General features: G+C 40.5%; 2 protein-coding genes across 2 annotated transcripts in view; one reads left to right on the forward strand and one right to left on the reverse strand.

Moving 5' to 3' along the window:
• Positions 1 to 27347, reverse strand: part of drp2 (dystrophin related protein 2) — a 518740-nt gene that overhangs the window by 452253 nt on the left and 39140 nt on the right. Inside the window, exon 2 of the mRNA XM_087992120.1 lies at positions 15064 to 15147. The gene's annotated coding sequence lies outside the window, so the exon portion shown is untranslated. The remainder of the gene's footprint in view (positions 1 to 15063; positions 15148 to 27347) is intronic.
• On the forward strand, positions 1501 to 27340 carry LOC122557160 (uncharacterized). Its single transcript, XM_043704529.2, has 7 exons — positions 1501 to 1715; positions 2818 to 2914; positions 6877 to 7068; positions 10344 to 10467; positions 19116 to 19216; positions 23977 to 24148; positions 24604 to 27340. The coding sequence occupies exons 1-7, from the start codon at positions 1598 to 1600 to the stop codon at positions 24718 to 24720; spliced, it is 921 nt and encodes a 306-aa protein (XP_043560464.2). The 5' UTR covers positions 1501 to 1597; the 3' UTR covers positions 24721 to 27340.

The following is a 27347-nucleotide window of genomic DNA, read 5'->3' on the forward strand; positions in this document are numbered from 1 at the left end:
CTGGAAGTGTGTGTGGAGGACATGTATATTATTCTATGAAGATAGCTTTCAAGCAGCAGTTGAGTGCTAAACCTACAGGTGTTTCTTTTAACAAGTACACATGATGGCAATCAATAATCAACAAAATGGCAGGCCAAAACCAAACTTTTAAGCAAGCATGTCTCACTAGCACAGCATCGATTGAGAAACTTTGAAAAATAAATTTAAACTTACAGTGAAAAGTGAATGGATGAGAGACATTTCACATGTTGAAACAGTCATTTTAATAGACTAAAAGCACAATTGGTTACTATTTTTATAGGCAACTTCTATCTTAAAATATAGAAGAAAAGGTTTGGCACAACTGAAAGAAGACCACTGTCAGGTATATGATATGCTATCCTTTAAATAAACCAACCCAAAATGACAATTGGCTCCCAAAAGGTACTTGCAATCTTTCTCCTCTCCAATTGGAAAAAATTAACGCCAGAACACCTTTTCTCAATTCACATTGAGATTTCATCCTTTATCTAAATCTAGATAACTCTTCCAACCCCATTTAAACAGTGCCACAAGTTTGATTTTTCTAATGTAAGTGCAAGCTTCCACCCATATTTATGCTTAGCATCTTGCATAAACCTTAGCATCTTGCCACCTAATAGAATCCCTACAGTGTGGAAACAAGCCATTTTGGCCCAACAAATCAACACCAACCCTCTGAAGGGTAACCCACCCATTTCCCTACTCTATGACTCTACATTTCCTCTAACCAATGCACCTAACCTACACACCTCTGAACACTATGGCTAATTCACCTAACCTGCACATCTTTGGACTGTGGGAAGAAACCAGAGCACCCAGAAGAAACCCATATGGACACGGGGAGAATGTGCAAACTCCACACAGACAGTCGCCCGAGGCGAGAATCAAACCCAGGCCCCTGCGCTGTGAGGCAGCAGTGCTAACCACTGAGCCATCGCAAACACCTTGTACCTCCTTTTCTAATAAAACAATGTGGGCCCTGATTAATTGCCAAGAATCAATCTACCTAGCCCTGCTGACAGGCAGATTTCAGAACAAGCGATATGGTCCCACCCCTTCACTTTTATCTCAAATTAAAGACACAGCCCTAAAACATAATAATCTTCTCAATCTCATCAACAAACATTGGTTTAAACAAAATCTGCTAGAGATTCACAGAGTATCTATACTTTGAGCACTTTAAATGCCCAACTAACTAGTTTCAGCTGTTTGAATATTGTTATAACCCACCTCCAATCCCATTGTATCTCTAAAATGACTTAGAAACAAGACACAACTACATTTTCGCCTCAAGAAAACATTGACTCCTTTTAAGAGTCTACAGGCTGAGCAAAGTATGTGAACCTTCCAATTGTACATTATTCACACTATAAACTTTTGACTTTATCTGGGTGGAGCAAAGTTTAATAATTCTCAAAGATTATCTTAAATTAGCTTCCGTATGATCTTATAAGGGTGGAAACCTCTGTGGACTTCAAACTGTCCTTCAGCAATGTGCACAGAAATCACTTTCATTCAGTTGGAGCATTGGTAGAAGTTTATCTTAAAGTGTAGACTTAATTCTAAAATTCCAACAATGTTACTTCTCCATGTTATCTTTCCAGTCATTTTGATACTATTGAATAGTACACCTACTGCACAGACTTCAGAAACTCTATCTTCAAATGTCGACATCAAGGACAATTCAACATCAGGTGAGATCTGTGTGACAAAATATCCATCATTAGTTTGAAAAGTTTTTTATTTTCTTATAGTATGAAGAGCTTTGTTATGTGTACAAGTCTCAGCTTGTGAGGTGTATAAAAAATTCTACATTAAGAATTACATACATTCCATGCTACCAACTTGCCTCAAAATTGTTTATTGTTTTAAAATTTATGATTTAAAATGTAAAACAAAAACAGACATTGCTGGCAAAGCTCAGCAGGTCTGGCAGCATCTATGAAGAGAAATCAGAGTTAATGTTTCGGATCCAGTGACCCTTCCACAGAACTGGCCCAGTTCTAGGAAAGGATCACTGGACCCAAAACACTAATTCTGATTTCTCTTCACAGATACTGCCAAATTTGCTGAAGTTTTTCCGCAACTTCTGTTTTTGTTTCTGACTTACAGCATCCGCAGTTCTTTCGATTTTAATTTAAAATGTTGCTTGAATCCTACAGATATCATCAGATTCCAATTAGCATATCCATTCATGAGGCTCACACCTAAAATGGAATGATGTTTCAAAACTAGCAGAACTAAACTGACAGATGGAGCAGTATACTAGAGACATTTGATATCTAAATGCTATTCTGTCTCATTTCCATTGGTTAGATGATGTTAAAATTCCACATCTAATCCTTACAAGACGTCTCTTGTGGCAGAATTTGAGATTTGAAATTCATTCTGTGGGGATAATTTGGACACAAATCCAAATTCGACAATGGCACAGCACATTGCAATACCATGCACGACTGCCAATATGCCGAATACTGTTCTGAGATTATAAAGATCAGAGATTGAATTCACTCATCTCCGAATAGTGGGAGTAAAGTTTGATTTTATCTTAAGTATAAAATGGCATAGCATCACTTTACCTGCTCTTTAAGATAATGGGGAGGAAAATTGGGCTAAATAAAGAGTGGTGAACAATCTATTACAGTCCAGATTTGCATACCTGCCAAAGTACTATTTTCCCCTTAATATTTCGAGATTTTAATAGTCAAAGACAGTACATTCTTCAGAACATTTCAGGAAACTATATTTTCTCTATTGACATTTTTCTCTGATGAGCTTTTCATAATTTTCTTCCAGAAAATTGCAAAAATATTCGTGACTATGAACCATGTTCGAAGAACACTTGTCCAGACTATATGCCTTGCTACTGTAAGGACAAGAAAGAATATTGCCGGTAAATGTATATCTCTATATAGATATTAAAACTCAGCAGGTCTTACAGCATCTGAGGAAAGAGAAACAGAGTCTGGTATGACTTTTCTTCAGAACTTGGTTTACCAACTGTTTCTGTGCAGATATTTTGGACCTTATCTGACGAAGGCCATTCAGTACAACATATCAATGATATCTCTCCTAAGAGCTATCCAATTAGTAATCCTTCACTGCTCTTCCCATAGCACTGCAAATGTTTGCTTTTCAAGAATATATCCAGAAAACAAGAGATGACGTAAAATTTACCAGTTTAAATGAAAACGTCCTTTATTTTCAGTCGGTTAGTATTAGTAAAGTCCATTTGACAAGGGGGCAGATGGATTGAATTGATCCCTGGTTTTAGTTCAATGATTTGTCTCTTAATAGTTGCTCTGCAACTCCAAGTGCCAGAGGTCCATAAGACCATAAGACCATAAGACCATAAGACATAGGAGTGGAAGTAAGGCCATTCGGCCCATCGAGTCCACTCCGCCATTCAATCATGGCTGATGCGCATTTCAGCTCCACTTACCAGCGTTCTCCCCGTAGCCCTTAATTCCTCTAGACAACAAGAATCTATCAATCTCGGCCTTGAAGACATTTAGCGTCCCAGCTTCCACTGCACTCCGTGGCAATGAATTCCACAGGCCCACCACTCTCTGGCTGAAGAAATGTCTCCGCATTTCTGTTCTGAAATGACCCCCTCTAATTCTAAGGCTGTGTCCACGGGTCCTAGTCTCCTCGTTTAACTGAAACAATTTCCTAGCATCCACCTTTTCCAAGCCATGTATTATTTTGTACGTCTCTATTAAGTCTCCCCTTAATCTTCTAAACTCCAACGAATACAATCCCAGTATTCTCAGCCGTTCCTCATATGTTCCTCAGGGTCACAGACACCCTGGGGCAAAATGCACATCACAAAATAATACTGTAATAATTTCACAAAGAAACGATCCATCACTTTCCACTTGGAATGTACTTTTCTGGTTGCTCTTCATACTTGCCATTTTGATACCTTTACCAAAGAGGACAAGTAAAAATAGAGAAGATAATTTTAATTTTCCAAAATGGATGGAATGGGGTCAGATGAAACAGAAAATAAATTTAACAACCTGAAATACATCCCAAGTGACTCACATCCAACATGAATAGAGGCAGGATATTAATGTTGAAGGAATAAAAATATCTGCACCCGGGAGTTGGGTTGTTTGTTAACATATTACATCAAGATGGCATGTCTCAGATTTAGGTAAAAACAATGGCTGCAGATGCTGGAAACCAGATTCTGGATTAGTGGTGCTGGAAGAGCACAGCAGTTCAGGCAGTATCCAAGGAGCTTTGAAATCGACGTTTCGGGCAAAAGCCCTTCATCAGGATTGTCTCAGATTTAACCTTTCATACAGGTTTAACCTGGCCAGCTGGGTTTCCCTAGTATTTGGAAAATCAAGGGAGGCATTGACAGTTTCAGTGAAAGCTGAATGTCTTTATAATATTGCAGAAGGAACAGGAGTGTTTCCTCCAACTCACCAAGCTATCTTCTTCCCTGCTATTGGAGTGCCAGTTATTGGAATCTCCTTGGACACTACGACCTCTAGCCAGGTCTGCCTTGTGCACAGTGATCCTGTCAGAAAACAGGCCACATGAATACGAAGTCAAAAAAGAAACTGATACTGTCAGAAAAAAATAGATATAGGAATCTCAACCTGGTAAGAATCAAATCCAGATTCTCTGTTGAGAGTCTGAGTGCATTTTTGATAGATAGCTTTAACTTCAACAAGTATGAGGAAAACCAACAAAATAAATTGTTAATAATGTCACCTGAGAATATTCCCTTCAACAAACATCTGAAAAGTATAGAGTATTTAGTCACAATATATATTAATGATTTGGATGAGGGAACAAAATATAACATCTCAAAGTTTGCAGATGATACCATATTGGGTGGCATGGTGAACTGTGATGAGGACGTAGAGATCCTTCAGCATGATCTGGGCAGGTTGGGTGAGAGGGCAAATCAATGGAAAATGCAGTATAGTTTGGATAAATGCAAGGTTATTCACATTGGAAACAAAAACAAGAAGGCAGATTACTATCTCAATGGTTGTAAATTAGAGAGGGGAGTGTTTAGCAGGACCTGGGTATCCTTGTGCACCAGCCGCTGAAGCTAAGCATGCAGGTGCAGCAGGCGGTAAAGAAGGCAAATGGTATGTTGGCCTTCATTGTGAGAAGTTTTGAGTACAGAAGCAGGGATGTTTTGTTGCAGTTATACAGGGCTTTGATAAGGCCACACCTAGAATATTGTGTGCAGTTTTGGTCTTTTTTTCCGAGGAAGGATGCTCTTCCTCTCGAGGGAGTGCAACCGAAAGTTTCCCAGGTTCCGGGGATGGCAGAACTGACAGAGATTGATATGAGGAGAGATTGACAAGGTTAGGATTTTTTCACTGGAGTTCAGACAAGTGAGGAGGGATCTCATCGAGACTTATAAACTTCTCACGGGACTAGACAGGGTAGATGCAGAGAGGACGTTCCCAGTGGTGGGTGTCCAGAAACCGGGTCACAGCCTGAGGATCCAGGGTGGACCATTTAGGATGGAGATGAGGAGACATTTCTTCACCCAAAGAGTGGTGAGCCTGTGGAATTTATTAACACAGGAAGTAGTTGACGCCAAAATATTGAACGTATTCAAGGAGCAGCTAGATATAGCACTTGGGGCGAACGGGATCAAAGGTTATGAGGAGAAAGCAGGATTAGGCTATTGAGTTGGACGATCAGCCATGATAGTGATGAATGACAGAGCAGGCTTGAAGGGCTGAATGGCCTCCTCCTGCTCTTATCTTCTTCTATGTTTCCATCTCACTTTAAGGTTCCATAGATCCTGTTAACAATAATCATTCTTTCAATAAAATTTGATGTAAATACACTAGGCACAATATCTCATGGTCTAATTTCCAGTCAAAAGAAAGCAACAGCCAAAGGAAGAAAATTATTCCCTGTTGTAAAGTTTAAAAATTGGGCAAACGATTTATATACTGATGGTTGAGCAATAAGCATGCTACAGATTTCCCAGATAAAGCAACAAGAGATTTAAACTGGAGTAAAAATTAGACTCAGTAGATAGAAGGAATGTACTGATAGACTCATTTTAAAATGATTGCCTAATTGTCACACTTGAACTCCTACAAGGGTTTACACTTGAATAGAATAAACAATGGTGCTTGCAAATTCTTCAACTAACTTCACTGAACTCTGCTTTAAAATCATAAGGATATAAATAATACATTGATAGCTGATGTGGAGGTGTTTGGCACTGTACAGGAATAAAGGGAAGAAAATTTCTTTCAATCAGTTGTATCCTCATTTTATGAATACCTCACAGAAGCTGAATCCTGCTGAACCACAGGACTGCCACGTCTTACTTAAACCTATGAAATCTAATGTTTAATTGTCCAATTGATATCCATACAGCTGAATTCTTCACACAGTCCCAGACAGGCCCCTTTAGTTTTTAACCTACAGATTAACAAATAGTCTCTTTCATTTATTCAAATCACTAATCCAAATACAAAAAGAAGAATTGGCCTTTCCCCCTTCAACTTTAACTCTCCTCCTTTTACTCAACTAAGAGATTAAATGTTTACATGTTCCCTGAACACTATTTAATAACCAGCTTGGCTGACCTCATCGAGTTCCTCAATTTATGTTAAAGTGGGTTATCTGACCATTATCATATACTAGTTGTGGAACCTTGCTGTGCTTAAATTAGTCATTACATTTCCAAGACTATAAATAGTGTCTAAAACTTAGTTTGATGTAAAGTGCTTTGGGACATTCTTTCGGTTGTGAAAATTTATATAAATACAATTTCTTTTATTTTTTTCTTGCTAACCTGTGCTCCTTAAGCAACAAGGCTATATGACTACAAAATATTCTAAATATGTTTCCTAGGTGTTCAAACTTTAAAGGTCCCTTGGGGGATTACTGGAATTTGGGACCCAAATGTAAACAGCAATGGAATACCCTGGACCTGATTCTCATAGCTGTAATTCCTGGTGTATGTCTTGTTGCAATTGTTGCTGTCTGTATGCAATGCGTCTACAGCTGTGAGAAACTGAACTACCTTGCAAAAGCTGAAAAAAGGTGAGTCATATATCACTTGTAAATCAAGTATAATCATCATGATTGGGATGACTCTCAGGACAGTAGAATGACTCACATAATTAAATTTAATTTGTTTGCAGCATATGACTCAGTTTGAAGCTTCCCTTCTACTGCCCTTTCCTTGTAAAGATATATGTTAATGATGGGAGGAAATGCAACAAGGGTGTACAACAGTTGCAGAAACAACAGGTGGAAGAAGGCAATGTGATGTTGGCCTTTATAGCAAGAGGATTCAAATACAGGAGCAGGAGTGTCTTCCTCCAATTGTACAATGTCCATACCTGGGGTATTGCGTGCAGTTTTGGTCTTCTTATCTGAGTCAGCATGTTCTAGCTATGGAGGGAGTGCAACAGCAGTTAGACTGATTATTGAGATGGGACAGATTGGATTAGTTAGGACAATATTCATTGCAGTCTAAAATAATTGGGGTGGATCTCACCTATAAAATTCCAACAGGGCTAGACAGAATAAACGCAAAAAGGATGTTCCTGATGACTGGGGAGTCCAGAACCAGGGGTCACAGTCTAAGGATATGGGACAGCCCATTTCGGATTGAGATGAGGAGAAATGTCTTCACCCAGAGTGGTGAACCTGTGGAATTCTTTGTCACAGTAAACAGTGGAGGACAAATCATTGAATGTTTTCAAAAAGGTGTTATATATCTTAGAGTTAAAGGGATCATTGGGTGTGGGGAGAAAGTGGGAAGAGGGTACTGAGTTAGATGATCAACCATGATTATGCTGAATGGCAGAATAGGCTTGAAGAGCCAAATGGTCTACTCCTGCTCATATTTTCTATGTTTCTGTAAGTACCAAATTGGATCTAATTAGTAAATTACACATATTGAGGAACCCCAAACACACCAGGAAATTTGAAACAAAAACAGGAAATCCTTGAAATACACGATTCGGAGACTAGGGTGTACAAAGTTAAAAATCACACAACACCAGGTTATAGTCCAACAGGTTTAATTGGAAGCACACTAGCTTTCGGAGCGACGCTCCTTCACCTTGACAATCACCTGATGAAGGAGCGTCGCTCCGAAAGCTAGTGTGCTTCCAATTAAACCTGTTGGACTATAACCTGGTGTTGTGTGATTTTTAACCTTGAAATACACAGCATGTTTGGCAGTATCTGTGGCCTTCATCAGAACTTCTCACCTGAAAGTTCTTTGATATACCTACCTTGGAAAACCAAAGGGCTGAATCATATATGGTGCCGAATTGTCCACAATGTTGGTAAGCAGCCCAAACAGGAACTCTCACTGCCCACAAACATAACATGGTTCCAATGAGCTATTAACAGTCTGGTGGGGGGACTTGCACCATTTTGGACCAGGAACCCCTGCCTCAGAGAATTGCCGTCAATCACAGCCTATATCTCTATTGTGCTAGAGGCCAACTGGAGCAGTGGTCATTATACTTGAGGAGAGGAAATGTGGTGAAACTAGCCCCACTGGAGTTAAGGGTCTCTCCTGGTGGGAAGGTGAGTGGTTCCCAGTATTCAGGTTCACTCTGGGGTTTGAGAGTGACGTCTGGGGAATCTTAGATGGATAAACTCTTGCAAGGGGTGGGAGGGCTGTTTTTTCAATGGGCACCCTTCACTTGGTCAGGGAAACATACAAGGCTAGGTATTTGTCATTGGTTCTCTTCTACTACCAGTTCAATCCTGGAGGCACTGGCTTTTAAGTGGGGATTAATTGCCCACTTGAGGACTTCAGTTGGTCCATTGGTGCTGACACCATGCTCGCAATTGTGGTGGGAGTAGAGGTGGGTACACAAGAGATCTTATGAATCTTCCTGTCATCAGACCAGGGGAAAACATAATTGAGCTAAGACCAACTAAAGTAAAGGGGTGGGTGAAGGGAAAGATTCAGCCTAGACTCATTTTAAGGAGAAACACAACTTCTGAGTTATACTGACTCCTCATCATCACATATGGTCCAATCAGTGGAGGAGTCAATGTAAAGGCTAAAGCCCTCTACATCATGGAGAACATTTTACCTCCAGGTCACCAGCAGCTCTGGTGAGAAGACTTGAAAACAAGCATTGAAAGTGGTGGCAGATCAAAATGATTTTTTGAGTGATTGCACTCCAAAGTAATCTTTAGCTGTAAAACATTTAGAGACTATTTAATCTGGAAAATTTTTAAACAAAATATGATCCAAACTTTCAAATAATAAAATCGTCAACTGTGGTCCTGTATTGTTTTACCATAGTTATCCATCTCACACCCTGCAAGGTTGAGCATTAGGGACATTGAACTAACATAACAAGCACAAATAGCTGAAGAATTATCACAAATACACTTTGCAATTTTACTTATGTAATTTATAATGTTTTTGTTGTAGTTTACACAAATTCCAAACTGGGATGTTTAGATTTGTGTTGGCATAACTTGGTTTTCCTGTCACACTTCTCAATCAGAAGGATTATCTCATGTGGCGGTGATTTAGGGGGGGGGGGCATGGATGTTTATTGCTTTGCCAGGGTACTTTTGTGGTACAGTGCTAGTAACCTACTTTTGAGGTTCTGGTTCCACCTTTAATAACATTACTGACCAGGTTGATTGGAACATTGCCTTTTTGGAAAGGCCTCCCAACTGGGTCAATAGTCTGCACTCTAAACACTGGCACGACAGCTGGCTGTAATTTGACTGGAGTCTACTGCTTGTCAATGCACCAACCTGCTTCAGGTAATATCCACTTTTTATTATGGAAATCAGAGTGCTTTAATTTTTGTACAGCCTTGATTTCCAATGTTGGTCTTCACTGCTCAAAGTGCATCCCACGCAGCTTTCAATCAATTCCATGGGCAAGAGATCTGAAGAGGCAGGCAAAGGTGGGCAGCAATTGACATTCTGCCCTCCTAAAAGAACTGGAGTACTCCCACAGCACTTACAAAAATAATGCACCTCTGCTTTTTCATGATATTAGTCCACAACTTTGAAACAGAAATCCCCGATTTAGCAATGTAACTGCAGAGATCAGGCTCATGTTTCTGCTGATCCAAACAAAACCACTGGGATTGCAATCATGTCTTGAAATAACAATTTTAGGCTTGGAGGAGTTTTCTTTTAAAAATGTCAATGTGGAATATTGGGAAAGTTTGCAAATCAGTAATAAAATGGGAAGATTTTGATTAAATTCGGACAGCTGAGAGTTGTGTGCAATCTGGTTGTGTTTTGTTTATTAGATTTTCTCCACATTAATGATCAAATATCATTTTTAATGAAAATTGAATCTTCACTTACAGAGAAGAAGTAATTGAAAAGAGAAAAACCCGTATGCGTCCTGTGGTAATCAGCAATTACCAGAACGAAGGTTTTCTGACTGATGACAAAGACTACCAAGTTCTGAGTAGTAAAAACCAAAATGCGGTAAGGCTTCAATAACAGTAGCTCAGGTGAAAGCACAGTCCAAATGTGCTTGGAACCATTCAAAATCAAGCCTCTAGAAGCCCTGGAGAAAATCTTATGGAATTTTACATTGTGTTTGATAGTGATTTCGTTAAATTCAAAAGCAGGGTTTTAAATCTACACAAACCAAATTATATAGGAAAGTGGATGAGTTTGATAAGGTAGATTGAGAAACTACTTGAAAAGGTATGATGGGAGGCAAACAATAGATAATGCTTAAAGAATTGACACATAATTTGCACCAAATGTACAATATATGGCTAATAAGGGGATTGAAGTGGAGCCACAACTGAAACACTGTGTGCAGCTTTGGTCTCCTTGCCAAAGAAAGAACATTTCCTTGGGGGGGATATATAATGAAAGTTCATCGGACTGCTTCCTGGAATGAGGGGACACCATAAGGAGAAGTGATGTGGTGGAGGCCTATCTTCCCTAACGATCAGTAGAATAAGAGATGATTTAATTGAAACATAAAATATTGAGAAGTTTAATTAATAAGTTAAATGTTAAGAAAATCAGCTTTCTGGCTAGGAATGTAGAAGAAAGGTAACATCTTCAGAATAGGCCATTTAGCACTGAGATGAGCAGGATTTTTTTCACTCAAAAGCTTATGAATCTTTGGAATTCTCCATGCCAGAGAGCAGTGAGCAGTCTGTTATTGGGTTGATTTTTTTATGGGTGGGAGGCAGAGCTGAAAATGAGGACACTGTAAAATCCAACAGATTATCATCCTGCCACCTCCACCATGCCTCTACCAATCTAAAATGTTATAGGTGATGGGGTGGGGGGGGGGGGGAGGTAAGAGTGGTATTGAGCAGCCATCCCTTCTCTTGTGCTTATCGACAGGGATAAGTGGCCACCCAGTGGTGTTTAGCCAGGGCTGGAACATGGAGGTGTATAGGAGCTGGTTACGTTGGTATTGGGTATGATGAGAGGAGGAAGGTCTCCTCCTTTGCAGGCCCACTGAGTCCATTAGAGGCAGCACCCTTCCCCACACTCTCACCCACCAAGATGGCATATCCACCTTTCACCCTTAATTGAATTGAATTGAATTGAATTTATTGTCATGTGTACCGAGGTACAATGAAAAGTTTTGTCTTGCAAGTAATACAGGCAGATCACATAAGTAAGTAGCATAGATAAATAAATAATAGGTAACAGCCGCAAAAACAAAAACACAGGTACAGACAAATGTTAAGATTTTGTGAGTCCATTCAGTATTCTAACAACAATAGGGTAGAAACTGTTTCAAAACCGGCTGGTGCGCGTGTTCAGGTTTCTGTACCTTCTTCCCGATTGTAGTTTGTAGAAAAACATTGCCAGGGTGAGATGAATTTTTGAGTATGCTGGTGGCCTCTTCATGTGGACACCCTGATTTCAAAGGCCCAACAACGTCTCTTCTTCCTCAGTGCTGTTAATGTGTGAGGGGGCATGAGTAACATCCTACCGAAAGTCAATAATGAGTTCCTTGGTTTTACCAGCATTGAAAGCTAGGTTATTCTCAGTGCACCATTTTTCCAGATCTTCCGTCTCCTGTCTGTAGTCTGTTTTGTCATCATCTGAGATTCCACTGACTATCGTGGTGTCATCAGTGAACTTGTAATGGCATTAGTCTGGTATTTGGCGACGCAGTCATGGGTATACAGTGAGTACAGTAGGGGGCTGAGTACGCACCCCTGGGGGGGGCTCCAGTGTTGACTGTTAGTGAGGATGAAATATTGTCCCCAATCTTAACTGATTGTGGCCTGTGAGTCAGGGAACTGAAGATCCAGTTGCAGAGAGTGGGGCTTAGTCCAAGATCACAAAGTTTAGTAATCAGTCTCAAGGGGATAATAGTGTTGAAGGCTGGACTGTAGTCAATGAGTAGGATTCTTACATAGCTGTTCCTTATCAAGATGTTTTAGGGAGGAGTGAAGGGCAAGTTTATGGCATCTGACATGGATCTGTTGGTCCGATAGGCAAATTGGAGTGGGTCAAGAGTAATGGGGAGGCTGGAGTTGATTAATGGCATGACTAGCCTTTCAAAGCACTTCATGATCACCAAGGTTAGGGCGACTGGACGGTAGCCATTGAGACAAGCTGCATGAGCCTTCTTAGGCACAGGGATGATGTTGGCCCTCTTGAAACAGGCAGGAACAGTTGCCTGTTGCAGGGAGAGGTTGATGATGTCCGAGACAACCTCTGCCAATTGATCTGTGCATGCTCTGAGTGCACAGCCTGGTACTCCCCGGGTCCCATCGCTTTACTTGGATTCATACGAAGGAAAACTGATCTGAACTCTGATGCAGTGACTGTTGAGATAGGTTTGGCAGGACTTGTTGGAATTGGTGTTACCTCTCTGCTGAAATTCTGCTTAAAGCGAGCATAGAAGGCGTTGAGACGATCTGGGAGGGATGTGTCATCGTCTGCTATCTTGCACTGTCTCTTTTTAGAACCTGCGATGTCATTCAGTCCTTGCCATAGTTGCCAGGTGTCTGTCTGGTCTCTAGTTTGTGTCAGTATTGGTCCTTGGCTGTCTTAATGGCTCTGCGAAGGTCATACTTGGATTCATTGTATTTGAGTGGGTGTCCTGATCTGAAGGCCTCATGCCTGGTTTTTAGCAGGTTCTGTACGTCCTGATTCATCCAGGGTTTCCTGTTGGGGAACACCCAGATTGACTTCCTCAGTATGCAGGCCTCCATACACTTGCTGATAAAGTCTGTGATGGTGGTGGCATACTCACCCAAGGTACCTGCGGACTGTTTGAACATGGCCTCATCAGCCGATTCCAGACAGCACCGGAGTCGATCCTCTGCCTCCTCTGACCAGCACTGGACCTGTATTGTGAGGGGGTCTCCTGCTTGAGCTATTGCCTGTAAACTGGGAGAAGAAGCATGGCATTGTGGTTGGAGTTCCCAAAATAAGGGCAGGGGATGGAGCGGTAGGCATCCTTCATAGTGGTGTAGCAGTGATCTAAAATGTTCGGGCCCCCGAGTGGGGCAGATACTGTTCTTGTGGTACTTGGGCAACACCTTCCTTAGATTGGCTTGATTGAAGTCACCAGTTACAATAAACAGGGCCAGGGGGGGTTCCATCTCCAGGGTGTTAGTGGTGGAGTACAGCACATACAGAGCTTCCTCAACGTTTACTTGTGGCGCTATGTACACAGCAGTTTGTATACCAATGGTAAGTTCCCATGGTAGGTAGAAGGGGCAGCATTTGATGGTGAGGAATTAGAAGTTTGGGGAACAATGGTTGCAATGTCCATGCACCACAAGTTGTTGATTAAAAAGCCAACCCCTCCATCCTTTGTCTTACGCGAGGATGCTGTACGGTTCATACGATCGATAGAGAAACTATCAGCCTGAAGTGCGCAGTTGGGAATGGATTAGTTGAGGAGAAAGTGAGGACTGCAGATGCTGGAGATCAGAGCTGAAAATCTGTTGCTGGAAAAGCGCAGCAGGTCAGGCAGCATCCAAGGAACAGGAGAATCGACGTTTTGGGCATGAGCCCTTCTTCAGGAATCCTGAAGAAACGTCGATTCTTCTGTTCCTTGGATGCTGCCTGACCCGCTGCGCTTTTCCAGAATGGATTAGTTGAGCCAGGTTTCTGTGAAGCAGAGTGTGCAGCAGTCCCTCCTGGACTATTGAAATCACACCCCCCAACCCTCCACCCACATAATTGAAACCCCAACCTTATCTGGACCTTTCAGGATGGTGGACTATCTCTATCACCAACTGTGTCCACTGCTCCCTGGCTAGCTGTGCTAGGACTAGGCTGACTATCTGACTAGCTTCAGCCTCTTCCTGTGAAAGAGCTGGAAACCTTGCCTTAAAACAATTAGCACTGCTGCCTGAGAATGCTTGCCTGATCAGAATCTCAAATATATGCAAAGCTTAGCATCACCAGTGGGGAAGTAGAGACTCTTGCTGCTGGTGTACTCATCCTCAGCTCAGGATCATTGATGGTTCAGGTCAGGGTATGGCAGGATGGGGTCACAGGGTGGGGTTCACAGTGGAGTGGAGGCTGTGGCAGACAGAATCAGGAACATTCTCCCACCATTCTCCTGATTAAATGGCCCTTGTCACTAAATTCATCTTTGATTGCATTAACTTCCATTGTTCCACAGAGCTGCTCCTGCTCCTTCACATTATATTGTTAGGAAGTGTTAGTACCATTTATAACATGCAAACAATAGTGACCCCTGGATGATTGGTTGAGTTAGGATATAGAGCCCACACTGGTCTGAGGAGACTCCTGTTCATTGTTTTTAGGTCATGGAGAGTTTAAATCTTTAAAAACTGCAAAGTCAGAATTATATAACTCTTAAGTCTGCACTTGCAATATAAGACAGCCTGTGTTCCTGGTAAATTATCACAATTATTGTGTGATGAAGTTTCAGAGGATATTTCATCAAGATGAAACTATTTGAAAACTCTTTAAAGAAAAGATTTTGATCTATTCAGAGGCTTTTCATGGTTTGAACAGAATGCGTTATCTCCTGTTGGGTAACGCTGCTCGATATTTTTGATGGTACTATTCCCAACATGTACAATGGGATTACAATTGTAAAATGACCTGATAGATGTGGCATCAGCCTTTATGGTCCAACCTTGTCTTGTACTTTCTCCACACAGGCCTCGTTAGGGTTAGATGTCAAACCTAAGAAGGAAAGGGACAATGATTGATGGGTTTTAAGTAAACTTTGAACAGGAGAAAAGCATAAGATGATTAAAAGATAAGGCTTCTATAGTATTTGACAATGTTGTTGAAGGTTCTGCCACTCTTGGAGCATGGGTGGGGCTGGAGAATAGGGGTAGGTGATGTAGGGATACTGAAACAGCAGACAAAACTGGAAGAGTAGAGGTAGGACAAGGCATAGTCGGAATAGACTAATGAGGTTAGAAAGGGACATTTATAGATGGAAAGTTGGCAGAACTAAGGTTCTAACTGAAGAAGGTTCTGTTCAGGTGGTAGAGGTGGTGTTGATAACAGGTGAAACGAAGGGAATTTCCCTTACGAGAAACACTTTGGACTCTCATTGGATATATTACTTATTCAAGCAATAAACATATCATAAATATCATTTCAGGTTGGACTCTGACATGAACCTGTCTAGGTGTTGTAATAAGCTTACCATAAATGTTGCCACTCAAATATATTCAAATTATTCACACACCCACATATATTGACAATGAGAATTTCTGAATAGACCTTTCTTGCAAACCAGAGTCCACACTCTGTGGGTTCAGCTGGCAAGGTTGTAATCTATTTCTGGATTAGTGGTGCTGGAAGAGCACAGCAGTTCAGGCAGCATCCAAGGAGCTTCAAAATCGACATTTTGGGCAAAAGCCCTTCATGAGGAGCCTGAACTGCTGTGCTCTTCCAGCATCACTAATCCAGAATCTGGTTTCCAGCATCTGCAGTCCTTGTTTTTACCAAGGTTGTAATCTATAGCATTTTGTTTTCTGTAAAATGTAATATTCATTAGGATATTCCCCTTTGAATAATGTTCCGATTCTCTTGGATGAAGACCAATATCTTTTCATAAAATATCCAAAGTAAGAAGATAACAGAAGATTCGCATTGCTGTAATTATTTCTCAGGTTTACTCTGTCTTTAAAAAAGCTAATGAATGATTTTGTGTATGTAGTCCAAAAGTATGAATGGGCAAGTATGTAGATGTCCAATCATGCTGATGAGTGGCATTTATTGGGGAATGGTGTGGCGAATGATAATGATCAACAAGGTGTTCCTGTTCGTACTATTTCAAGCAACTCCAGGGGCAAAGGAAGCTGCAGAATTAACATTATTTATGGAGCTGAATCTGGGGTGACAAAGAAAGTCACATGAAGCAGAAGGAGAAAGTGAGGACTGCAGATGCAGTCGAAGAGTGTGGTGCTGGAAAAGCACAGCTGATCAGGCAGCATCCGAGGAGGAGAATCAACGTTTCAGGCATAAGCCATTCCTGAAACAGTGATTCTCCTGCTCCTTGGATGCTACCTGACCAGCTGTGCTTTTCCAGCACCACACTCTTCGATACATGAAGTAGAACCCTAAGACTGTAAGACAGTAGCGGAATAGACCATTCAGCTCATCGGGTCTGCTCTGCTATTTAATCATGGTCAACATCTGAAACACAATGACCTAGAACTATACCAATTGCCTGTGCAAAATTGTTAGAGGTATTCTCACCGATGGTCTCCCTCTCAGCATTATTCTCCAAAAACACAGCATAAGCTTCCCACATTTATGCTAACGATATTCAGCTCCACTTCCTCAGTATCTTTCCTTCAATTATTACACAGTTATCAGATAGCTTGTACAATATCTAGCTCTGGAGAAGCAGAAATTTCCTCTAGTTTAGTGTTTTGAAGAGTGAAGCTTTCATTTTCAGTCCTGGCCACAAACTGTGTCTCAAACGTACAGGTGCCATTTGTCTGAGACAGAAACATATGGTACTTCCACAACTGTCGTGTCTTACCTGACCATACGATGAACTCCTGTCACAGATCCATGCCAGCACCAAGACTTATTTTTACCTCTGTAACAGCACCTGACTCTGGTCCTGCACTGACTTATCTGTTGCTGACAACTTCATCCATGGCTTTTTAACCAGAAGATTTTTTAACAGAGGAACATTCTTTCAATGTATTCAGGGTGGCTAATATGGCAAGGGATTACACTTTGAATGGTAGCACTGTGGAAAATATTAAACAGTAGAGCAATCTTGGTGTGCATATGCACAGATCCCTGAAGGTAGCGGGGCAGTTACATAATGCAGTTAAGAAGGCATGGAGGACACTTGCCTTTATTAGCATTGCCAAGGTTGGAATACGAGAGCAGGGAGGTTATTTTAGAACTGTATAAAATGCTGGTTAGGCTACTACATGCAGTTTGCTCACTAAATTACAGAAAAGGTATGACTGAACTAGAGAGGAATTTTAGTAGGATGCTGCCGCGGCTGGAGGAATTGAGCAATAAAGAAACACTGGAGAAAATGGGGTTGCTTTCCTTGGAGCAGTGAAGATTGAAAGGCACCTGTTAAAGGTGTATAATATTAAGAGGGGAATAGATGTGGTGGCTATAAAGGCAGGAGAAAGTGAGGTCTGCAGATGCTGGAGATCAGAGCTGAAAATGTGTTGCTGGAAAAGCGCAGCAGGTCAGGCAGCATCCAGGGAACAAGAAAATCGACGTTTCGGGCATAAGCCCTTCTTCAGGAATGAGGAAATGGATATAAAGGCACTTTTTTTCATTACAGCATGTTAATAATGAAAAGTGACATAGAATCAAGATAAGAGATAAAAAGCTAAGAGGACAATTGAGGTAAAAGCAACTCATCCAAAATGTAGTGTGAGTCTGGAACTCTGCCTGTTAGGGTGGTTGAAAAAGAAACTCTTTTTGTATTTGGAGATTTGCTATTGCCATAGCCTCCAGGGCTACAAGCTAAGAGCTTTAAAATGGGATTAACATAATCAGAGCAAACTGACACTGACATAACGAGCCAAATGGCTTCTTTCTGTGCTATGACTCTATGAGTAAAACCTTCTAAGAGCACATAGACGACACAGGTGTCTCTTCATTGGAAATAGAATGGCACATATGTAAATGTATTGCTACATGACGTCCTGATCTGTCTAGTTGATTGTTATTGTAATTCCAGCTAACACAAGCTACTTATACTTAGGGCCATACCATGTTAGAACCCTGTCTAAGGAAGTTCTAATTCTAGTAACACTTTCATCAGCCATAATCGTAAAGGGTATCCCTTGTGCCCCAGTAACTAGCCTTGTAATGTATCTGGTTCTTGAAATTAAGCAAGGACATGAGAAAACTCAAAGGTGCAGGAATGAAGACAGTGCCCAAGGTGTCTGGTGCAGACATCTAAGGTGCAACACCAATGATCACAGCTGTCCTGCACATTGATGGGATGGAGCCCTTTTCTGTTGAAGGCAGTGATCTGGTGCTCCAACTATAACTCCTTTCGAAACATTGCATTATCCCCCTTGGAGAGCAGGGGTACAAAAAGGCAGTTCACCATCAACCCTCAAAAGCAATTAAGAATGAGCGTTAAATGTGGCCAGTGATTCACACATCCCATGAACGAACCAACAAAATCTGAAAACATGCAGTGGGAGCTATGGTTACCATGACTGGGCCTTCACACTCCCATTTACAAAAGGTGTCAAGTGAGGAAAATGACAGTTAGAAATCCAAAATAAGACACACTTCTAAGTTTCTTTCTGTTTCCACCGAACAGATCTCCAGATTTATGGTGAAGGGAGGCAGGCACTTAAGGCCACATTTGTAATTTGAATGGTTTTGGCTTAATAAGTTTGGCTCAGAGACATCTTTGTTACATTTGAGATGGCTGTTATGAGGGGGACTGAGTTATAAAGGTCACTGCTTGCAAGGTTGTTCCTTCCACACTGAGACTGAGAAATCCTGAGACACTACACTAGGAGCCAGAATGAAACAGCTAACCTGAAATTGTCTTTGCTATTTTCCATAACACTATTGGAGAGACCTTACCTGTTTAACTTATTAGTTTGTTAGCTTTACTATTACTATATTAAGATGCATTTGTGAAAAATGTTGCAAACTCAAAATTTTCATTTTTTCGATTCAAGGCTTATCCTCCAAGAATTCCAAAGATCAATACAGCTTACCTGGGCCAGGAAGAACAACATCATGAATCCCAAATGATGTACATTCCTAAATCTAATACCAGGTTTGGATTTTTTTTTCTGTTTACTTTCTCTTTTTAAATGCAAAATTAGAATAACAATCATAACTAAGAGTCTTCCTATCAGCTCCTTAATGATTAGTTTCCCTACAGTATGGAAACAGGCCCTTCAGCCCAACAAGTCCACACCGAAGAGTAACCCACCCAGATCCATTTCCCTCTGACTAATGCACCTATCACTATGGGCAATTTAGCAATTTAGCATGACCAATTCACCTGACCTGCCCATCTTTGGACTGTGGGAGGCAACTGGAGCACCTGGAGAAAACCCACGCAGTCATGGGGTGAATGTGCAAACTCCGCACAGACAGTCACCTGAGGCTGGAATTGAACCCGGGTCCCTGGTGAGGCAACAGTGCTAACCACTGAGCCACCATGCTGCCCCATAGTTATAATGTTATAGGTGCATTGATATTAAGCTGGAAATCATTTTGAGCGCATGTCCATTCTATCACACAGATAGGGGACTTCTTTCTGAAATGTAACCAAAAATCTATTTTAATTAAACCTCTCCAGCATTGGAACCAAATTCCATTGTCAGAATAGGACTAGGAGGTCCTCAAATTTTTTTTTCTGTTTTTGTAGTAATGAAAACCTCATCATAAATCCTCACTTCCCCAATCACTAATATGTTTTCACTGTCTTTCACAGGTTTATTTTGTCAGATGACTCTTTAATGCAGTTTTTGTATATTAGATAAAGTGCAAACTTTAAGACAGATTGTAAACATTCACTGATCCTGAAATATTTTAATGTTAGGAAGTCTTTCATTAGGAAACTTTGGTTTATCTCTGTTGAATAAAGAAAATGAATAAGTTATTCAGGAATGGATGCCTTAATTTAAGGTAATTACTGTATTATACACGATCTGATCTCTGAAAACTTGCTACACCTCGTACAGTTATTTCATGTGATCTCAGTCCTGAGCCCTCTGCTGGTGAATTTCAGCATGACACATAAAACAAAATTGAGACTATTACCTTGTGTCGTGTGATTTTTAACTTTGTCCACCCCAGTCCAACACCAGCACCTCCACAAAATTGAGACTGCAATATATAATTCTACACCATTGTCAACATAGGAAGAGAAGTGGGCCATTCAGTTTACCGAGGCTGCTCTACCATTTAAAGTAATTATAGTTGACTAAATATTACAATGCTTTTTACCCACATTATGCCATATCCCTTTAGAGTCATAGAATCATAGAGACGTACAGCATGGAAACAGACCCTTTAGTCCAATCAGTTCAATAATAATCAAAAATGTATTAATCTTTGTTTTAAATATACTCAAAAGACAGAGCTCTCTGGTGTACAGATTTGCAAAGATTCACCACTCTGAGTAAGATGGTTTCTCCTCATCTTGGTCCTAAATGACATTCCTCTTATTTTTATATTGTACCCTTGGTTCAATACTAACTAACCAGAGAAACATATTACCTGCATATACCTTGTCTATCTCTTTAGGTATTTTGTAGTTTTCAATGAAATTACTTTCTATTCTTTGAAACTCTAGCGATTACAGGCCCAGTTTTTCCAAAGTCTTTTCATAGAACAGTCACACCATTGTGGGAACATAACTTATTAAACCTTAATATCCTGACTCCTCCATCCTCACTTCCATCAAATGCGAGCAGCTCACAGACTTTCTGATTGAGGCTCCTATCATATACCTTCAGTTCAGCTGCAGAGGATGTCTATTTTATACCAGACCTGACAGAAAGCTTTTCAACCTTGCTCGCCTGAGATTCAACCATGCACCATCCTCATCAGAGAGTTGCTCTATGCCGACAATGCTGCACCAGCATTCCATACTGAAGAGGGCGTTCAAAGGTTAATGACAGATGCTCTGACATCTGCAAGAAATTTGGTTTGACCATCAACTTCAGGAAGACAAATTTCGTGGCTCAGGATGTTACCATACTACTGTCAGCATTGAAGACTGTTGATAGCTTCATATATCTGGGCTGCGCAATCACCAGAAATCTGTCACATAATGTTGTTTATCAAGCCTGGATCTTTGGCTCACGCCTCTACAGTGGTGAGATCTGGACAACGTGCAGCAGGCAGCGGAGAAGGCTGATCCAACAAAGAGTCATTAGACTTGAAACATTGACATCTCCATAGATGCACTCAGACCTGCTCAGATTTTCCAGCAATTTCTGTTTTTAGTACATGACAAAAGACTGAATAGTTTCCACCCAAACTATCTCAGACATACCCTCGACATTTCTTGGCAGGACTAAGTCACCAAGTGAGACATAGGCTGTTTACATTGGTATAAACTCATTGTTGAGTGAATTATGCTTGCGTTGGTTCGGCCATGTTCATCACATGGTTAGTGACTATATACCACAAGCCCCTCTGAATGAGGGAATGACTGAACTGACAACTGACAACTGAATTACAACCTCCTGGGCACCCATGTCTCCATCACAAGGACACTGGCACTAATACTGGCAGACATTTACGGATAGGTGTGACCTCTTCTTCTGATTGTTTGCACTGGTGCAGTGGAAGAATTGAACAGATATGAAAATCTCAGCTAGTCAAGAAGAGAGCTTGGAGCCCACAATGGTCAGAGAATCCAGCGCCCTCTCAGTCCATTGTCCTCATCTGCAACAAATGCATCAAAGACTTCTATACCAGTGCGGGGGTCCTAAATCACACAAGGAGATACTTAACACAGAGTTGACCACGTCTTTGAGATGGAAGGCTACCACCAAAATTGAGACAATTTAACCTGCTTTCTGTGTCATGTGCCTTTTTAATATTAGCCAGTCTGGCCAGTCATCTTTTAAGGCTACTTCTCTCTCTAGCACTGAAATCACATCTTTAGTATTTTGTTTCCTATCTCTCTTCAAACTTATGTCTGGCTTATCTTTTTAATAAAACTCAACTCATGTTCCCTTGATATTCTTCCCTTTAAACTGCTAATTTCTCAACTTCTTAGCTATTTTAGCTAATATTGTAAATGATGATTGAGTTCTTCAGGTCTTGTCCTTTTCCTTTAAACCTGCCATTATCACATCCTTGCTCAAACTCTTGACCCTACCATCCTTGTAAACCACTAGCCCAAGTCTAACCTTCTTTTCCTCTCCAAAGTTTTAGAAAACTGTTGGCTCTCAAATCTATTTCAATTTTTCCTGGAACCCATGTTTAAATTTCTCATATTGGGCTTTATCTTATCAAAGTAAAAGTAACAATCTATGTGACTGTGGCAATGGTAAACTTTCTCTTCTGCCTTTCTTGACCTACTTGCAACCTATTGACCCTATCATCCTCTTCGAACAGTTCTTAACTGTTGTTAGATAGACACATTCTCACCAGGTCTTCTTGTTATCGAGCTTTCGGGTCCTGCACTATTAGCTCTGCTGTCCCCATGAATGTATCCTTAGCCATCTCCTAATTCTCATCCACATTGCCTCTCAGTGACATCACCTGAAGACACAGTGTTAATTTTTACGTGTGCTGGCAATATCTAACTTTACCACGCCACCTTCCCTTTTGACTCCTCCAATGTTGCTAAATTATCAAACTGTTAATCTGAACATCCAATACTTGAAGAACAGAAATATCCTCAAATTAAACATCAGGAAGACTGAAGCCATTGTTTTCAGGTGCACACCAAACATTGTTATGGAGATACCAACTGCACAGTCTCTGATAACAGTTAAAAATCACACAACACCAGGTTACAGTCCAACAGGTTTACTTGGAAGCACTAGTTTTCGGAGTGCTGCTCCTTCATCAGATGGTTGTGAGAATAAGATCCATTATTCTCCACAGCACTCCGAAAGCTAGTACTTTCAAATAAACCTGTTGGACTATAACCTAGTGTTGTGTGATTTTTTTAACTTTGTACTCCCCCATCCAACACCGGCGTCTCCAAATCTGTGGCAACAACTTGCAAATAGGTCATTCTGTTCACAGCCTTGGTGTCACATTTCATCCTAAAGCTTCTAGTCTCATATTCATGCTACCACCAAGATCACCTATTTCTATTCTCTCTTGGCACATTTGTTGCTGAAACCCTTATTCATAATTTTCTTTCCTCTAGACTTAATGATTGTAAGACATTCCTGGATTGTCCCCCATGTTCTATCCTTCAGAAACTTGAGCTCATGCAAATCTCTGCTGTCCATATTGGAACACAGAGCAAATCCCATGCCCCTTTCACTCTAATGCTCACTTACCTACATTTTCTTGATTTTATAATTATCATCTTTATTTTCAAATCCTTCATTGCCTCACGCTTCACTATCTCTGTAATATCTCCAGTTCCTCAGCCCTCTGAGCCCTATATCTAATTCAACATCTTATACATCCTTACTTTAGTTGCTTCCCACCACTGTCCATGCCCACTATAGTCTCGGCCTCAAGCCCCTGTCTCTTTATTCCTCCTCAATGGCATTCCTGAAAATGCATCTCTTTGACCAATCTTTGATCATCTGATGTAATATAATTATGTGGCTAAGTATGTCCTATTTTGTCTTTTATAATGTTCTGGTATAACACCTTGGCATGTTTCATTATATTAAAATTGCAATTGAAATTATTTTTGTATGTGAACATAAATTTATTAAAAGCCTCTTAAAGGAATATTAAACTCTATTGAAAAATGTGTTCCAGACAATTTCATTATGTATTAATACGTAAATACTTTGTGGAAGAATGAAGTCTTATAAACAAATGGAAAAAAAAAGATCTTTTTAAAATATTTAATGATTTTGCTTTCCTCATCAGTTACCATCAGCCTGAATTGAATATCAGCAGAGAGAATTTTTCACCTCTTATGGGCCATGCAAGTTCTTCACACAATGAAAGTCAACATGCCATTTCCCAATACAATCCAATAAATGAATTTCCTGAGAGGGACGATGGGATACCTCCACCACTAGCCATTAAAAGGCCTGAGGTAAGTCCAAAAAAATCAATTCCTGTAACAGTATTGTATACCTAAGCTGTTTTTAGCCAATGTTCCTGGAATCCCTTGCATCCTCACTGAGCAATGCCAGTATCTCAGATATGAATAATTAATTGTACTTTATATAAATGGAGCATTTTCTGGGTGAAAAACAAATAGTCTGAAGAAAATAGAATTTCTTTGTGTTAGCTTTGTTACCTGCAACTTTTAGAAAAGTATTTAGATGCTAAGATATATGAAAAAACTGCTGAAAGAAATCACAAATTATAACAATTCAGTTAAGGTACCAAATAATAAGCCATATCCTAAAATGTTGTTGTACATTCATTTCATGAAACTTTTCAATACATTTTAATCTACTGTATTATTTCTCAGAAGCAGTAAATAATAAACTTAAGTCAAAAGGTTGTATTGCTCAAGAAATATGTTATGCTTCTGTTTTCTAGGCAAAGGGGATTCAAGTTTTGCCTCCAATAGGACCCAGACCAAGTTTCCAAAGAGGACAATTACCAAGTTATCAGCAATTTCTCAACCCTGTTGGATATGGAAGGCCTCAATATTAAGGAGCAAAGATACAATTATCAAAGGAATCTGACCTCTTTTAAGCATGAATAATGAACACTTGCTCCGTTAGCAAATTAATTGGTTAGCAAACCAATTCAACTAAAAAATCAATACATAAATGATCGATTAATAAATACGACAGTTGTTAAAGGAAGTGTGATACTGGAGAGCTTGAGCCTGACCTCTCCAATGAAGTCAATAGTGAATAAAAGTTTTTTGCATGACCTGCTTTATGCTCAGATCATGCTTTTATATTACTTAGATTAGACTACTTACAGTGTGGAAACAGGCCCTTCGGCCCAACAAGTCCACACCGACCCGCCGAAGCGTAACCCACCCAGACCCGTTCTCCTATATTTACCCCTTCACCTAAGGCTACGGGCAATTTAGCATGGTCAATTCACCTGACCTGCACATTTTTGGATTGTGGGAGGAAACTGGAGCACCCGGAGGAAACCCACGCAGACACGGGGAGAATGTGCAAACTCCACACAGAGAGTCGCCTGAGGCGGGAATTGAACCCGGGTCTCTGGCGCTGTGAGGCAGTAGTGCTGACCACTGTGCCACCGTTCCGCCCACACTTACAGTATGGAAACAGGCCCTTCAACCCAACAAGTCCACACCGACCCGCCGAAGCGCACCCACCCAGACCCATTCCCCTACATTTAGCCCTTCACCTAACACTACGGACAATTTAGCGTGGCCAATTCACCTAACTTGCACATTTTTGGACTGTGGGAGGAAACTGGAGCACCCGGAGGAAACCCACACAGACACGGGGAGAATGTGCAAACTCCACACAGTCGCCTGAGGCGGGAATTGAACCCAGGTCTCTGTAGCTGTGAGGCAGCAGTGCTAACCACTGGGCCACCATGCCACCCATTGTACCACCGTGCCACCCACTATGCCACCGTGCCGCCCACTGTGCCACTGTGCCACCCACAGGAGTTATAAGGGAGTTTGCACGGGAATGTAACTCTTTTTCATTACTGGTATAGATTTTAACCATTTTAAATCCTAACGGACATTTGTTGAATTTGAGTTGAAGTGGAAGGATAGTGGAAGGATAGAGGGGTCCACAGTAGTTAGGCATGTGAAAGAAGGTCTTAGCAGGTCTTTCCAGTTCAGGGAAGCAAGCTTAAGCAGGGAAGGCTCAACATTTTCCTGTGGACGCCAGAAGGACACTTGCTGTTCATGATCGATAAGGAAACAAAATAAATTCACAATTAATTGAAGGGAAAGCAAACAGGCTGGTGTATTACAACAAGGTAATCTTCTATCACCAGTTTCTTGCTTTCTTGTCAAATTTAAAATTTGCAAATATCGTTGCTGCCTTCAAAAATGAGGGTTTGCAGGTATTTGCATAACTAGTATTGTTAACACAAATATTTGCATAATTCCCGAGGTTTTTTTATTAATTTATTTTCAGCTTTGGCTAATTCTATTGTCTCGTTTGAGGCTGTCTTTTTATGATATTGTTATTCTACTAAAAATGTTTTAACCAAACAAATTACTTCAAGCCTAAAGCTCTCTCCTCCTTGCACTCTATAAACATTTCAGCAGTCCTTCACTGTATTTGCTGCACCCCTGGCAACCATGTCTTGCATCCTGAAATTTCCACTCCTGACTGCTTTTCTTTTTTTTTAAAAACTTCCTTAAACCCACCTCCTTGACCCAGCTTTTGCACACTTATCCTAGTAACCCCTCCTTTTGGCTTGATGTGAATTTGTTTTGCATTAAAGCTCTGTGAAAAACCTTGGGAGATATCTACATTTAAGGTACTATGTAAATGCAAGTTGTTGACTAGATATTATCACACCTGCTTACTCTTTTTCTCTAATTCTGCCCTTAAGGCAGTGGCATTTCCAAGGAGTAACCTAGCTATATCATTGGATCGGCAGATAGGCGAGAATGGAATAGTATAAGAGGATGGGCTTCCAACTGGTTTCTCAGGTCGGCACAACATCTAGGCCGAAGGGCCTGTACTGTGCTGTAATGTTCTATGTTCCAAATTCATAATGTTTAATTTCTAAAAATTCATTCATAGAATGAGGGCATTGCTGGCTAGCCCAGCATTTATTACTCAATCCCAGAGGGCAGTTAAGAATCAACCACATTGCTGTGGCTCTGGAGTCACCTGTGGACCAGACCAGATGAGAGTGGCAGTTTCCTTCCCTGAAGGACACTAGTGAAACTGATGGATTTTTGCTGACAATGGTTTCATGGTTATCATTGCACTCTTAATTCCAGATTTTTATTGATTTCCAATTCTATGACAGGATTCGAAGCCATGTCCCCAGAACATTACCTGGGTCTCTGGATTAATAATCCAGCGATAATACCACTCAGGCTATTGCCTTCCCTAACTGTGATAAATAAATCCCTTTTAAGGTATTACACATTAGTTTTATTATTTGTTTGAGCTGAAAAGTAATGATTATAAGATATCCAAGGAGAAGCATACTATTAGTTGGTACAAATTACATGATCATAAATAAATTTATCACTATCTGAATGTAATTATATTTAATTGTGAACTGTAAATATTACAGTCATATTTTTCAAAAATATAAATCTCACTCATATTTTTAAATAAAATTTTCCTCCTCCTGTCTGAAAGTAGTGA

This window comes from Chiloscyllium plagiosum, unplaced genomic scaffold, assembly GCF_037043375.1.
Source record: "Chiloscyllium plagiosum isolate Xiang-an unplaced genomic scaffold, Cpla_swu_hap1 HiC_scaffold_11, whole genome shotgun sequence".
Classification (NCBI taxonomy): domain Eukaryota; kingdom Metazoa; phylum Chordata; class Chondrichthyes; order Orectolobiformes; family Hemiscylliidae; genus Chiloscyllium; species Chiloscyllium plagiosum.